Raw genomic sequence first — 13,786 nt, 5'->3', positions numbered from 1 at the left:
ACATAAACACTAGGCGGTAAATGTTAACAGATAGTGAATTGCTGCCGGGTCTGCCTTGCAGGGCGCATTTGTGTATGGTCTGCGCGCGCAACTATTGCACAGAGCTGCATGTTCAGCCTGAGTGGGCTCATTGAACAGTGCAAACGGATTAAAGTGATCAGAGTGGGATAGACAATGCGAAATAGTAAAGAAAAAGGGAACCCGAGCATGATAGAAAGCAAACAATGATTATGATTAAGTAGTAGGCATACAAACTGTTCGGCTAAAGACATGTCATAACTGGATATAGCATAGGTTGCCCTCACACATCATTTGCATCACGGAAAAGCTGTCACATCAGTCATAGCACATTATTAGTATCTCACCAAGCACAGCAAAGGCTCAGTTGACCTTGTCCCACAGCTTCTTCACCTCGTCCACGAGCACCGAGACTTTGCTGCCCTCTCCTTCCTGGGCGCAGTCCCTCCAGACTCCACCATCCCGGACACACCAGGTAGAGTCGTTCAGTCGGAGCGTACAGCTGGTCCTGACATTGACCTTCTCACTGTGCAGTGCACTCTTGCGCAACAGAGCAATGCCACTAAGCGGTGTCTGCTCGTCGCTATCAGCGTCGTCGCCAAGGTCATCATACTCTCGACTGGCACACTTGTTCAGAGCCTCAAAGTCGATACCATGCTCCAAAGCACATCCATGAACCAGGTCGCGCTTCGGAATATCGGGATACGAGCTGATAAGGCAGTTGGCAAATCCGAGCGACCGGATGGTTGGAGTACGGGACTCCTTGGAGCACATGGCACCGGAGTCAGGCGGAAAAGGCAAATTAGCCGCACAGAGGATGAGCATGTCACCGATGCATTCGGTGGGACCGTGCATACATTGGATCTCCGATGACTTGTTCGATACGCTGGGCAGTGTCAGTGTTCCGAGCTGGGAAGTCGAAAGGACAGGAGGTCTACATACGCGGCGATGAAAGACAGCTTGAAGTCAACTTTATCGCTGATCTGCTCCATAGCAGGAAGGACAAGCTGTTGGAGACAGTCCCGAGCGTCGGGGCATTTACTCATGACATGAGCTTCAAGGGGAATTCTGTTACTCGAGGATAGGCTTCCGTCGAGGGTGGACAGCTCATGCAGTGGGCCACTCATCAACGGAGCTTCCTCCGCGCCCAAGTCCGGGGGAAACGAAGCATCATGGTGTCTTCTCCATCTATGACACGAGAAGAGCTTAAGGCCGGAAATGGAGATGGGGGTCCACGATAAAGCTAGGAAGGCGATGGTGATGAGCCCCAGACATGCGGCCAGCCGAGTAACAACCCGGTCGCGACGGGTGCTGATCGGTCGCGCCACGGACGACTCGGAAAGGTCGACATAGCCGGAACTGTCGGCTTTGGATTGAGTTGGTAGTTTTTCCATGTTGGCTACCACCCGCTACTTAAACGGTAGCAGTAATGGAAGGTTGATGGAGGTTGGTGAAGGGGAGGAGGACGATGAAAAAAGTAAGACCAGAGGTGAATGTGGGGAGATCGCGATCCGATCCAGCGATACCATTCGGCGGGGGGTTCCGAGAGCAACCCAGCATTTCGCCCTCTCGTTACACTGATGCCCTTCCTCCCCGGTCAAACCCAAACAGCCTTACCAGGTGAAGAGCTTCATCCACAGATGGCGACCATTTGGATGATAGGATCTAATTGACTCTTTGGGGTATCCTTTCTGAGCTGCCTTGTGATGTCTACCGTGGGCCGTACTAACCTCTCCGATCTCTTCCTACATTGGACTGCCGTCGAAGAATCATGCATGGCCTGAGGTTGCATCATTCCTTAGAGTCTAATCAACTAATTTGAAGACTACTCCACTCCTCCCATACTGTACATCCTACTCTAACCTGCTTAGCAGACCAGACGTAGTATCTGCGAAAGCGAGCCTGTCCGACTGTGGACCATGCTACCCCGGCTTTGCACTATCACTACGGAGTAGTTTGGCCTCTATCCCAGCCTTCAATGCTTCAAAGCCAATTAGATCAAGGGGGGCAGACTGTATAATATGGATTGTGCACGAATCATGCTTGCTGTCACTGTTAAGATGCAAGCATCAATGCTTGGCATCAGCTAGCTTGGTGACTAGGGTGTACTTACTCCAGTCACGGCCTTGCATGGTATTCTTGCAGCGTCGGCGAACGTTTGCTTGACGGCTACCGGTCTGCTCGCGAGGGTTAGTCGCATTGTGATGGCCAGCATCGGGCAGTACATCCAAGAGCGCATGATATCTGCAACCCTCCAAGCGCTACCGAAAGGTCTATCACATGGCGTGATTGTTCGCTAGTCACAGACTAATAATGTTGGATAGATTGCAGATAGGGTCATAGAATAACCGGTGAACGGCAACGTTGGGCCTATCATCAGCGCTTGCGCAGGCCTCATGCCAGCTAATATGCAAAGGGTTGGTACTCAGAAGACTCCACTTGACTAGCACTCACGTACTACGGAGTAGGCACCAAAAAGAGCTTGATATGAATGCAGTCTTGACGATCACAATGCCAGAATTGATTCGAAGGTGAGGCACAGAGTGTTTCCCTGCCTACCGTTGTGAAGAACAGTTGTAAAGCGGCGCTGGGGGTTCCAAGGAGTGACCTCCAATGCCTATTTCTGCTGTTGCAGGGTCCGCCGGTCCCTAGACTACCCCTATTACGCAGATCCCAGGGACGTCTGCCTGCTGGATATCTCGGGAGCTCCGCACTCCGCAGGCTAGTTTTCCCTGCTCCGCCGTCACTCAACGGCTCTCCGACCTCGGAGTCTAGTGTCTGACATCGACACTTGACGGTTACAGTGATGATGAACTGATGAATCCAGACACCGTCTGCGAAGGTCCTACCCCTAATAAGCCAGATAATCGTGCTTACGGTCGTATGTTTACTACACGATGCTAGCGAGAGCTTTTCCCACAAAGAGCTGGACAGCCAGTAATTGGTACCACACCATCTCAGGGTCCACAACGATCTCACTATCGCCATGGAAATTTGGAGCATGGATTCCATAAACGTCTTGATCATGAATCTGGACCTTGTACGCCGTCAACCGACGAGCTTATTGTTACTTGACAATCCAGGGTCAGTTGATGAAGGTGTGGCTGGAATACGGGGGCCTGATGCCACTTAGCTTTCCCAAATAACGGTTGAGCCGGAGAGGCAGAACGGGACTTCGTGTGCCAAATACCACCGCGTCCAGGCAAGCGAAGAGGCCGAAGCACCGTTCTCTCTTACGCTTCTTTATCCACCTACGCGGTATCAGCAACAAATGGGAGAGGTGGAAGACAACGCCCTGAGTAGACTAAGGTGGGAGAGCCACCGGGTTCTGACTCGACGGGCATTGATGTTCAAGTCTGTGCATCACAGATGGAGGTATCGCCCCACTTTCCCACCACATGGTTTGTTTGGCTCCAAGTTTCGTTTATTTTTGCAATCACTTCCTTAGCTTTTGGCTCTCCATGTCTTTCCTAATTATTTGTTGTAATAGACAGGCGCGTTTGTCGCCCGTGAAAAACACCGAGAGATTTCGAGGTTGTCCAGAAAGTCCCTACTATACACATCGATGAGGACTTGTCCGGATAGAAAATGGATGATTACTAGAGATAGAAATGGTCAGTAGTAGCCAGAGCGGAGTAGTAGAGGGAGAAGAGTAGTAAGCGGAAGGAATGGAACGAGAGGGAGATAATTCCTTGAATGGAATAGAATAGATAATTGAGATGGGAAAACAGCACCATTGTTTTCATAGTTGGACTTGCACTAAAGTAGCGGCGTCTCCGATAAGGAAGAAAGAGAGAAGAAGAGGAGAAGGTGACGTTGGTCAATCAATTGGGAGAAAAAGGAAGAAGGAAACGGCGCTGCCCCGGAGGGGAAATAACCACGACGAGGGGGGAAAAAAAAAGAAAAAATAGAAAAAATAGAAAAAAAAAAAAAAAAAAAAAAAAAAAAAAAAAAAAAAAAAAAAAAAAAAAAAAAAAAAAAAAAAAAGCACGAGTAAACAAGTAGGAGAATCCCATCATCATCAATCAATGGGAGACCAGGAATGGGCAATTGAATCTCTGGGTCTACCTTGAGGGACCCGGACTGGGGCCCCGATCGAGCCAACGAACGAATCCATGAATCCATGGTAGTCGACTGACCGGCCAGCGTCACATCGTCTGGTTGTCGATGGTCGCATTGGCTCCATCCCAGCGGCTCTGGAGGTTTTGCCTTTGTAACTTAGTAGTAACTTAGCAGTAACTTAGCAAGTCACTAAGTAGTAACTAGTCTTCGCCCTTTTCTTTCTTCCCCCCCAATTACGACTTCTCCAAAATACACCTCTTCGCTACTTTCCCTCTCCCTCTTGCTTCTCTCTCTCTTTCTCTCTTACTCCTCTCTCCCCTCATCGCTTTCTCTCTCCCGTGTGTGGAGACCCGGCAATGCTTTCCTCTTATCCACCTGCTGGCCCAGTTGTTACTTTTTGTCGTAATGATCATAATACTTAATTGATGGGGTTCCGCCATTCTTCCGTCGATCCCCGTCCCTTTCATCCTTAAACGAGCATACCTCCCAAGAGCTTTTTTATTGATCGATAATTTTCAAAAAAAAATATATTGATTGATTTTGGTTGATTTAATCAACTACTTTATATTTTTCATTATCAACACCGACCCTCGGCTCAGCCTTATTCTAACTTCGGGGCTTAGAACGAGCATAACTGCGGGATCTCCACCAGCGCAACTCTTCTTGGTTGTATGTCATTGTCCGTGTCATTGTTACTTTTGCGCTCCCACCCCCTCCCCTCTTCCCTCCCCTTCCGAGTGAATACATCGTCCCCCTGCTCTTGCAGTGCATTGCCCAATGTCTCCCTGCATTAGGATCGTCACCGTTGTACCATCCTTAGCATTTCTGTGACTCCATGATCCTATTTGCCCAGACACGCGTCACTGCACTCGACAATGTTGAGACCTGACCATCCGTTGTTCATCAGTGTATGTAACCTTGAGACTGACCATCGCACTCGTCACTGTATAGATTTGCCTGCAAGATAACACTTTCCCCTCCCTCATTCCCTCCCCTGAACAACTCACCGCTCCTGCTCTGGCCATTACGGAAGTGAATCATCATTAAGCGCACCCTCCCCCAATTCAAAAATAACTTCCTGGCTATCCTTTCACCATCGTGGGATACTCGGTCCGCATGCACCTTATCATTATCCCAAGGCTGGATCCTCATTCTTGATCTCCCCCACATCCCGTCCTACCTTCGCTTCAAAACATTCCGCAGGGGCGAGTAGATAAAGCCAATCCTTGGGCACTTTCTTCCGCCGACTTACCGCTCCGTTGTACAAAAATACCTCCGTTTGCTGGCTGCAAGTCACACGGACCGACTGCTTGCCTATCTCGCCGCCGGGCTTAGCCTCTTCCACATCATGGCCCCAATCAATTCGATAGATCTGCGTACAAGCAGGGATGATGAGCACGAACATCTACATGAAGAGCCGGTGGAGGATGAAGAAGAGGACACCGCTGACTTGGACCCCTCTCAAAAAGAGTACCTGGAGCGCCAGCGCGTGCTTGACGAATACTTGTCTCCCATAGCTTTGGATGAAGCGGTTTTGTATAAACTGGCGCGCCGGTTTTCCACCGTATACCGGGATTTGGCCCTTCATTCGAAGGAGCAGTTCTTACCGACACCGGTGACGAGGTTACCCTCTGGCCTGGAGACAGGCCGATACCTGGCCATTGATGTGGGTGGGACCAATCTGCGGGTTGCTTTCATCGAACTACTGGGGGAGGCTACAGAGTCAGACACACGTTCCACAGACGCGTCGGAAAGATCGCGCGACACCATTCGTAGGGCGCAGAGACAGCGTGTCAGGCGGACACTTGAGAGAGCATGGCCTATACAAGAACACCTAAAGATGGACAAGGCCGAGGATCTGTTTTCTTGGATCGGAGATTGCATTGCGGAAGTGGTGGCGGAAAGCTTGACTTCTGAATCCATAACAGGCCATGTTCCAGAGGAATTGGAGATGGGAATTACCTTTAGTTTCCCGATCATGTGAGTGTCCCTTTCTCCGCTGCGATGCTACAGGGTGTGGCTTGTATCTGACCAACTACAGGCAAGAATCCCTTACGGAGGCTACTCTGATGCCGATGGGCAAAGGATTCGCCATCACGTCAGACCTTGACTTGCGCAAGATCCTCCTGAGTGGGTATGAGAAACATACAAGGCGCCTAGATAGTGAGTCGGAGCCTTCAAGCAAACGTCGGAAGCTCTTTGAACTCCCAAAACTCAAGATAGCAGCTATCACGAACGACACAGTTGCTACACTTGCTTCCCTTGCTTATGCCGTCAAATCTCTGCCCAATAGTCGAGTAGCTATGGGCATCATTGTGGGTACCGGCTGCAATGCCACAATTCCAATGAATCTGAATATGCTCCATGAGTCCAAGGCGAAGCACGTGAAATCGAAGGACCCGCAGGCGGAGGAGACGGTCGTGAACACCGAATGGACGATCGCGGGTGCCGACCCACCATTGAAGGAACTCAACATCATAACAAAATGGGATGTGGAACTCGATCGGGCGTGCGCGCGACCCGGATTCCAGCCTTTTGAATACTTGACGGGCGGTCGGTATATTGGAGAGCTCATCCGGCTTATCCTATATGATTATCTGACCAATGTTAGTGGGCTGTCTAAGAAAGTATTGCCCGCGACCCTCATCCAGGAGTATGCCCTGACGACAACTTACGTTTCGGATAATGTTGCCCGTGCTCGGTCGGACCAGGAGCTTGCCGATGAACTTTCACGCTCCATGCCCCCGCCGGAGAACAGCGAGTGGCATTGGGATGCTGTGTCGGCAAACGTATTTCGCAAGATCGCCAGGACGGTTCAGAGACGATCCGCCGGGTTGATAGCCGCAGCGGTTGTGGGTTTGCTTGCTTGTGCGCAGGAGATTGAGCTGAAAGTGGACAGCCACGAAGGTTCGCCGCAGAATGCCAATGTCTCTTTGCCTGAGTACAATGGCACTCCGGATCTGGCCGCCGTAAATACTAGTCTTTCCCCATCATCCTTGGTCCCGGAGGGAGCAAGTCCGAGAGATGGTAGGGTTGTTCCTGTCCTATCTCCCACTCCCACTCCCGCCGACTGGCAGTCAGGCCCTGAGGAGCTGGTCGTGGCGTACACTGGAGGCATCATCCAGCATTACCCCAATTTCAAGGAGACATGCCAGCAATATATTGACAGGCTTATCATGAGGACCGGCCCGCAGAAGAGCGGTAAGTCGGTCTTCTTGCGGGAAGCCTCGGACGGTGGTGTCATTGGTGCTGGTGTCCTTGCAGGAATGGTGGGCAACAGGTGAACATTAGGTAGGGCCCTCATCACACTTTACTGATATCGGAAAATATTGGCGCCTTGATTGCTTGGCGAGCGTTTATTGGAGTCTATGGTTTGTAGTCATGGTATATAGAGCCTACGTGCAGGCATGCCCTTTCCAAGCGGATGCTGGCCTGGTCTTGTTTATGCCCCCTTTGGCCATTATCATACATAGGACGCAGCAGAGATTGACAGACTTTTGACGGGTATCCATCCGACCAAACTAGTATGGTTCTTGACGTGGCCTTCCTGTGCACCGTCCAGTGTTCGTATGGGACAACATTCCTGATGGAGCACAGCGCCGTCCATCATTGTCAGCAGATGCCTAGCACAGCTGGGAGGTTTTACAAGTCGCTCAAGTCAGAGCCTGCGGCACCATTTCAGCTAAGCTGACCACCAGTCGCCAATGCCTCGACCTGTACTCGGTCTTACAGCTGTTATGGATAAAGTAGCCATCGTAGGCTTTGTTCGGCCCTGTCGACACACCACGACGACATAATGGGATGCTCCTTGAAGTAGCTCACTTCTCCTGCTCAGATATAGCGGAACATGTTGTTTCGTACGCTGCGCTTCATGGCGCTAGGTTTTCCATCTTCATACTCAATCCCCGAAGCACCACCACCGCCAGACATTTGCTCGAGCCGCTCTCGGAGCTCTTGATCCGCCTGAGCAACGTTTTTGGTTTTGTCTTGCTTGAGCTTCGATGCTGATTGGTTATCTGATGCATCATTCGATTGCTTTTGGTGCGACGAATCTTGAGCTATATTTCGATTAGCCTTGAATGGGAACGATATATCCAATTTGAAATCACTATCTTACTGACCTTTTGTTTCTGCGAGTCTGTAAGCGGTCGAAGTTATATACCGTGCTCCGGGAGATGCAATTGACAGACGAGCTGTCCGGACAAGCAGTGGAGATGATAACGTTGAAAACAAATTCATTGCATTAATTTCAAAGGTAACCTTTTGACTGAAAATAATGTCGAAACTTGACACTGCTGGTCCCAGCCATTGATGTAATGGCTCCTGTCCATCACATGATCTAGATCACGTGCAGATACCCCCCGCGACCAACTGATCGCAATCACCGGCTCCACTTCCACTCTCTTAATCTCCCTTGTCGCCTCACTGCCAACTTCACAATGAGCGCCCAGGCATACTACGAGCTCTATCGCGGGAGCAGGTACGACAGTATCTGCGACTACATGTCAGAAAGCATCACTAACCATATGTGACAGCCTCGGACTCTCCCTGACCGATACCCTCGATGACCTGATCAACGAAGGACGGATCGAGCCTCAGCTCGCCATGAAGATCCTCTCAACTTTCGATCGCGTGATCACAGAAGTGCTGGCGGACAAAGTGCGCGCTCGTCTGACCTTCAAGGTACGCTTATCTATGAGGATAAGGAAGGCTGCGTCTGAGGGATATGAAGGAGGCGAATGAGGCTGACATGGCTTTTCTTTCCACTACAGGGACACCTCGATACCTACCGATTCTGCGATGAAGTGTGGACATTCCTGATCAAGGATGTTACGTTCAAACTTGATAACCAGACTACGGTCTCCGCGGATAAGGTGAAGATTGTGAGCTGCAATAGCAAGAGGCCTGGCGAAGCGTAAGGGTGATGCGATATTTACTTTGCGTCATCGGTTGATGCTCTCGTCACCTCACTTGCTTACTTCGCTTTTCTTCTCCTTCAGCCACTTTTCTTGATAGGCGTTGTTCGTTCACTTTTTCGCTTCTCATGTGGATTACTCTTTCTGCCAGGGCCATGGCAAGTTGCTCGATATGGGGCTTTATCATATTTTCGGCGTTTCGCGTTAGCATACGAGGCTGTATTATGGATTTGCTATGGTGATACTAGAATAGATTGAAATCAGATACCCGCTACACCATATGAGGCAGACGAGTCGTAGGTTATAGACAGTCGTACTGCTTGCAGAGCACACATTGCTAAAATGGCCACAATACAAATCCCACAGAAATAATAGCCTCTTTGCAAAGAGACACCCTTCACACATGTAAAACCAATCATCAACGATTCATTCAAACAGACAAAGCATATCAACATCATGAGGCTGACAAGTGGATCTCCACCACCTAAAGTAACTTAGATAACTAATCCGTGCGGAGGCGGGGAGAAGCCGCGTATCAGCGGTCGCAAGACACCACCATCGTCCGTCCCAGTACAGAGTACCCATCCTCCCTATTCATTTCCATACATACTTTTCTCACTTAATACTCAACTAATGTTGTAATTTCCCATAAACACCATATTAGCCATAGACACAATGCCCCGCAGTCTACCTTGGCTATCCAACGCAGCGACAACAACAATCAAACGAGAACCAAAGGCCTCTCCATCAGATAAACCGCGTCGAACCGTGAAGCGCGAGACCATAGCCAAGGAGGAAGAAGCAGAAGAAGAAGACAACGATGTGACACCAAAAGCCGAGGCGATGACTCCAGGGTCGAGGATGAAGAAGCGCGATTTCATGCGGTCTTGTATGTACCTTTCCTCTGACTCTCTTTCTGCAAGTTGAGTAGACTGAGGTCACTGACACCTTGCTATAGCACCTACGCCGCCGTCCTCTCCCATCCATCGCTGCCCATCTGAAGAGTACGTGATCATACCATAGCTATATGTTAGGAAAAACCGCAGAGGCTGATAATATGTGAAGATACCTCCGCGAAGGCTTCGACAACGACGACATATACATGATGGTCGAAGACGAATTCTACGCGGTCGCGCAAACCTTCACACAACACCTACACTACGCGGAATACGTCCGACGGAAGAAAGAAGCCAAGTTGCAGAATGCCACGACCATACAGAATATCGCTCGACCGACCGATGGTGTTACTGCGCAGAGCGAGGAAGCTAAACGCAAGGCTGCGGCGGAGGATTTGTCCGCTCAGCAGAAGGAGGGGCTGCAGAATATGGTGGAGGGTGGAAGACCTGCTGTGGATTCGGAAGAGGAGGAGGATGATGATCAGGAGGATGATACTTGGGCGGGTACGTCGCTGCATGATCTGCTGATTAGTCCACGAAAGGCGCGGTCGTTGGTCGGCATGCAGGGTATCAAGTCGACGACGCGGGCGGCTGCTGGACTGGGGGCGTCAGCAGGGAGCAGCGCGGTTACCGATGGGGCGGCAAGGGAGCGACAGGATGCGATGGGGGACGGCGATCAACTGGATGAAACGACGGATGACGACGATCTAGACGCACGGACGAGGACCCTGACAGGGCCGAGTCGTGTACAGCATCAGCATCGTACTGCTACGCCTACGCCTATGCCTACTGCTGCTAGCTCGCGAAGCAGCCCGATGAATAATCGGTCTACAGGGGACAGTGGAATCAGAAAAGTGCAGTCTATGAGTGGTAGATACAGTACACCGAGGGCGAACCAATCTAAGAAGAGATTAATATTCGATGATGACTTTGACGGGCTTCCAGAGCCGTCTCGGTCAAGCAATCAGATGCAGGGCCCGATATCATCCCCGTCATTAGGTCGAAGAGCACCAAATCCACGAGGCCCGGATCCAAAAGCAAAGAAATCGCGTCTCAATGAAGTTCCAACATTCTTGTTTTGACGTTGCAGACCGTGAATCACGCTGAGAGGAGAATTTATGATGAGGTTTCCATGCTTGCGTAACGAGATAAACTGTCGATGGTGTTGACGTTGATGTGATGCTGATATGCAACCGGCATGTGCAGCTGGCATCGAATCGATCGGCTCATTGCTCATCGTGGGCATCAGAAACTGGTCTCGCAACCCGGACGCTCAGCCTCCGGACATGCGTCTTGATCTTGTCTCGTGTCGATGGTTGACGTTCCATGGCGGTGGCCGCCGCTTCCTTCTCCTTCTCTAGGGTGGAACCCCGGCTGTGCAAGGTTGCCGCACTGCAGATGGTTAGATGGGGAGCAGAATAGTCAGGATATGAGGGGACTGACTCGTCATCTGAGAAGAACGCGGGCAATTCCTCTTTACGGAAGTCGGTTGGGGGTCCCTGAATGCAGACCGCATTAGCATGAGGATAAACATCATGGGGTCAGAAGCAGTGGGACTCACAATCTCCAGCACCTTCTGCTGCTTCTCGCGCCGAAAGGGAGACTTGACAAGTCGAGCTATCTGCCGAAAACACTCCATAGTGACTTCAGGTGTTTGTTGTTCTGGTGGTGGTGATGGTTGTGATGATGATAATAAAAGCGAGTGTCGTAAGGTGGGAATGAAGGAGAGATCGAGATCGGTCACTATCTACAAGGCAGGGACCGATGCCATTAAAGAAACACAAAAAAGCAAAGATGGTGCTAGTTCAAGCAACAAGCAGATCGATCAACAAAAAGCGAGTGGCTGTCTATCAATCACAATGACGATGATGATGATGACGATGACGACAATGGCGATGTGACAATATGAAACGAGTGACAAAGAGGTATGTAGGGCTTAGATTCAAAACGAGCGGCAACACCGAAACACGAAACACAAGAAGCGAGCGAGTGAGCGAGTGAGCGAGCGTGAGTTCAGTAAGTAACTGAGTGAGTGAGAACCAAAGGAAGGACTAGTCGGCAGCAGAACAAAAAAAGCTCTTAGTTAGCAGCAGCAGCAGCAGCAGCAGGGCATTGGGCGCATCAAGAAAAGAAAAACAATAAAAAGAATACTAAAAAACAAGGAAACAGAAGATGAAGAAGTAAGAAGAAGAGAGAGAGAAACAAGAGAAAGAAAGAAAAACGACCGGTCAGAGAAAACAACTCTAGATATATGGAGAAAACTACGAAACGCCCTGCAGGAGCGAGAAGAAGAAGAAGAAGAAAGTTTCGATTTCGGCCCTCTTCCCAGTTCGAAATTGGAAACTGAACAAACGGTTTTTCGCCCGTGCAAATCTGAAATGCAGATCGGGTGGAATTCTGTGGCACGACAACTATCTTACGCTATGCTATGCTAGATAGTTACTGGCCCTTGAATGGGGAGTAATATCCACAAAGTGACAGCCTTATGTTATGTGCCGGAAACTGATTGGAAGCATTGCTAATAAGTTACGCGCCCGCGGGTGACACATTCTCCCCCTGGCAGGTCCAGCTCAGCTAGTAAGGCGAGTAACGTTAGTAGTTGGTTAGTTTTATCCGTCACAGAAGCAAATATGCTGCTCCCTCACTCCCCTTTCTGAACTTCGACGGACTAAAGGAGTGACGCGATATTCTCCGAAGAATTGTTGGGCGGCAATCATACATACATACTACATACTTACATACTTACATTACTTGGTTATACTATACTATACTATACTATAGTCTAGATGGCACTAAAAGCCTTACGTATGTACACAACAAAGATAGGCTACATATGCCACATCTGTAGGTACCCAAAACAGGGCGCCATACAGCATAGCATGTAAGTAAGTGTGTATGTATGTAACCACCCGCTGCACCGAATGCTGACTGCATGGAAACCATGCTATATACATAGGTAGCTATACTATATAATACTATTCTTTCATTATTATTATCGTTACACAGTGGTAATAGATGAATTAACTTTGTGCATTCGTCATCCCCATATGGGGGTTAGAGGTCTAAGTGTTGGTAAGTGGAAATGGTGGTGGTGGCTTGGATCACCGATCGGCCCCAACTTGGCGGGCTAGCTAGGCTGGCTGGCCCCATTTTGTTTGTTTCTTTTTTCGGGGTTAGTAACCTAACCTAACTATCATCGGGTTACCCAAAATAGAAATACTGCAATGGGAATAATAGTTTGGATATAGTTATAGATACTTTCTTTTACCTACGGAGTAAGTAATATACTAGATAGTTAGATAGATGAATAGATAGATAGATACTCCGGGAATAACGTAGGTATGTACATGTATTGTACTCCGTTGCACGGCACATTCTTACTTTTCAATGTATACAGAGTAAAACAAGAATAAAAATAGCCCCCATCCACCCTCTACGGAGTAAGAAAACCATAGAAAGGAGAATAGGTAAGTAATACGTACTGGGGCAAGGGTAATAAGTTATGCATCGAACATTCTAAGAATACTTCCGGCCCCCCCTTTCCTCCCCCCTAAGTTACTCCGTATCTATCTATCCATTGTTAGTTATCCCCTGCTTACAACTACAAAGTTAGCTAAATATCTGTCTTTCTTGTCATGGTTACCAGACCCCGAATACAGGAAGTATATATATACCCCAGAAACTCAATCCCACACACGCCCACAACTTAGTAGTACCCAGCTAGACAGGTAAAAAACAAAGAGATAAAGGGAGACGACGACTAGGGATGTACAGTATGGTGGCGATACATACTACGTAAGTAGTATACTTAGTAACTGCATACTGAATATACGGTATAAAGGGTTACAGGTATCCCCCTTGCATCAAAACAATGCCTATATTTCTTCAGTTTTC

At 49.2% G+C, this 13,786-nt stretch overlaps 7 protein-coding genes across 7 annotated transcripts; 3 read left to right on the top strand and 4 right to left on the bottom strand.

Annotated features, from left to right (window-relative positions):
- Positions 1-381: 381 nt before the first annotated feature.
- BO85DRAFT_370445 (GILT family protein) lies at positions 382-1,412 on the bottom strand (the record flags this gene model as incomplete). The annotated part of the gene is made up of 2 exons (XM_025655959.1): positions 382-904; positions 961-1,412. The coding sequence occupies 2 exons, from the start codon at positions 1,410-1,412 to the stop codon at positions 382-384; spliced, it is 975 nt and encodes a 324-aa protein (XP_025516507.1).
- A 653-nt stretch (positions 1,413-2,065) lies between these two features.
- On the bottom strand, positions 2,066-3,167 carry BO85DRAFT_277134 (uncharacterized protein). Its single transcript, XM_025655152.1, has 2 exons — positions 2,477-3,167; positions 2,066-2,421 (listed from the first exon to the last, which is right to left on the bottom strand). Exons 1-2 carry the CDS (start codon positions 3,043-3,045, stop codon positions 2,319-2,321), a joined length of 672 nt encoding a protein of 223 aa, XP_025516506.1. The 5' UTR covers positions 3,046-3,167; the 3' UTR covers positions 2,066-2,318.
- Positions 3,168-5,428: 2,261 nt separating this feature from the next.
- BO85DRAFT_437738 (hexokinase family protein) lies at positions 5,429-7,364 on the top strand (the record flags this gene model as incomplete). The annotated part of the gene is made up of 2 exons (XM_025658637.1): positions 5,429-6,060; positions 6,122-7,364. 2 exons carry the CDS (start codon positions 5,429-5,431, stop codon positions 7,362-7,364), a joined length of 1,875 nt encoding a protein of 624 aa, XP_025516505.1.
- Positions 7,365-7,911: 547 nt separating this feature from the next.
- Positions 7,912-8,319, bottom strand: BO85DRAFT_487302 (uncharacterized protein; the record flags this gene model as incomplete). Its single annotated transcript, XM_025663446.1, has 2 exons — positions 7,912-8,138; positions 8,202-8,319. 2 exons carry the CDS (start codon positions 8,317-8,319, stop codon positions 7,912-7,914), a joined length of 345 nt encoding a protein of 114 aa, XP_025516504.1.
- Positions 8,320-8,519: 200 nt separating this feature from the next.
- On the top strand, positions 8,520-9,279 carry BO85DRAFT_468228 (transcription initiation factor IIA subunit gamma; the record flags this gene model as incomplete). Its single annotated transcript, XM_025662246.1, has 3 exons — positions 8,520-8,560; positions 8,616-8,763; positions 8,853-9,279. The coding sequence occupies 3 exons, from the start codon at positions 8,520-8,522 to the stop codon at positions 8,997-8,999; spliced, it is 336 nt and encodes a 111-aa protein (XP_025516503.1). The 3' UTR covers positions 9,000-9,279.
- Positions 9,280-9,604: 325 nt separating this feature from the next.
- BO85DRAFT_519431 (uncharacterized protein) lies at positions 9,605-10,974 on the top strand (the record flags this gene model as incomplete). Its single annotated transcript, XM_025665052.1, has 3 exons — positions 9,605-9,885; positions 9,955-10,000; positions 10,062-10,974. Exons 1-3 carry the CDS (start codon positions 9,672-9,674, stop codon positions 10,972-10,974), a joined length of 1,173 nt encoding a protein of 390 aa, XP_025516502.1. The 5' UTR covers positions 9,605-9,671.
- Positions 10,975-11,118: 144 nt separating this feature from the next.
- BO85DRAFT_487299 (uncharacterized protein) lies at positions 11,119-11,531 on the bottom strand (the record flags this gene model as incomplete). Its single annotated transcript, XM_025663445.1, has 3 exons — positions 11,119-11,284; positions 11,336-11,391; positions 11,454-11,531. 3 exons carry the CDS (start codon positions 11,529-11,531, stop codon positions 11,119-11,121), a joined length of 300 nt encoding a protein of 99 aa, XP_025516501.1.
- Positions 11,532-13,786: the final 2,255 nt, after the last annotated feature.

The sequence above is a fragment of the Aspergillus piperis genome (genome assembly GCF_003184755.1).
Source record: "Aspergillus piperis CBS 112811 unplaced genomic scaffold BO85scaffold_7, whole genome shotgun sequence".
NCBI classification, from domain to species: Eukaryota; Fungi; Ascomycota; class Eurotiomycetes; order Eurotiales; family Aspergillaceae; genus Aspergillus; species Aspergillus piperis.
This window is presented reverse-complemented; position numbering and strand designations above follow the sequence as displayed.

Coding starts and splice junctions, on each gene's coding strand:
- BO85DRAFT_277134 (XM_025655152.1), bottom strand. CDS start 3,045: ATGATCAAGACGTTTATGGAATCCATGCTCCAAATTTCCATGGCGATA. Junction 2,422..2,476: donor TTTTTGGTGCCTACTCCGTA/GTACGTGAGTGC, acceptor TTTGCATATTAG/CTGGCATGAGGCCTGCGCAA.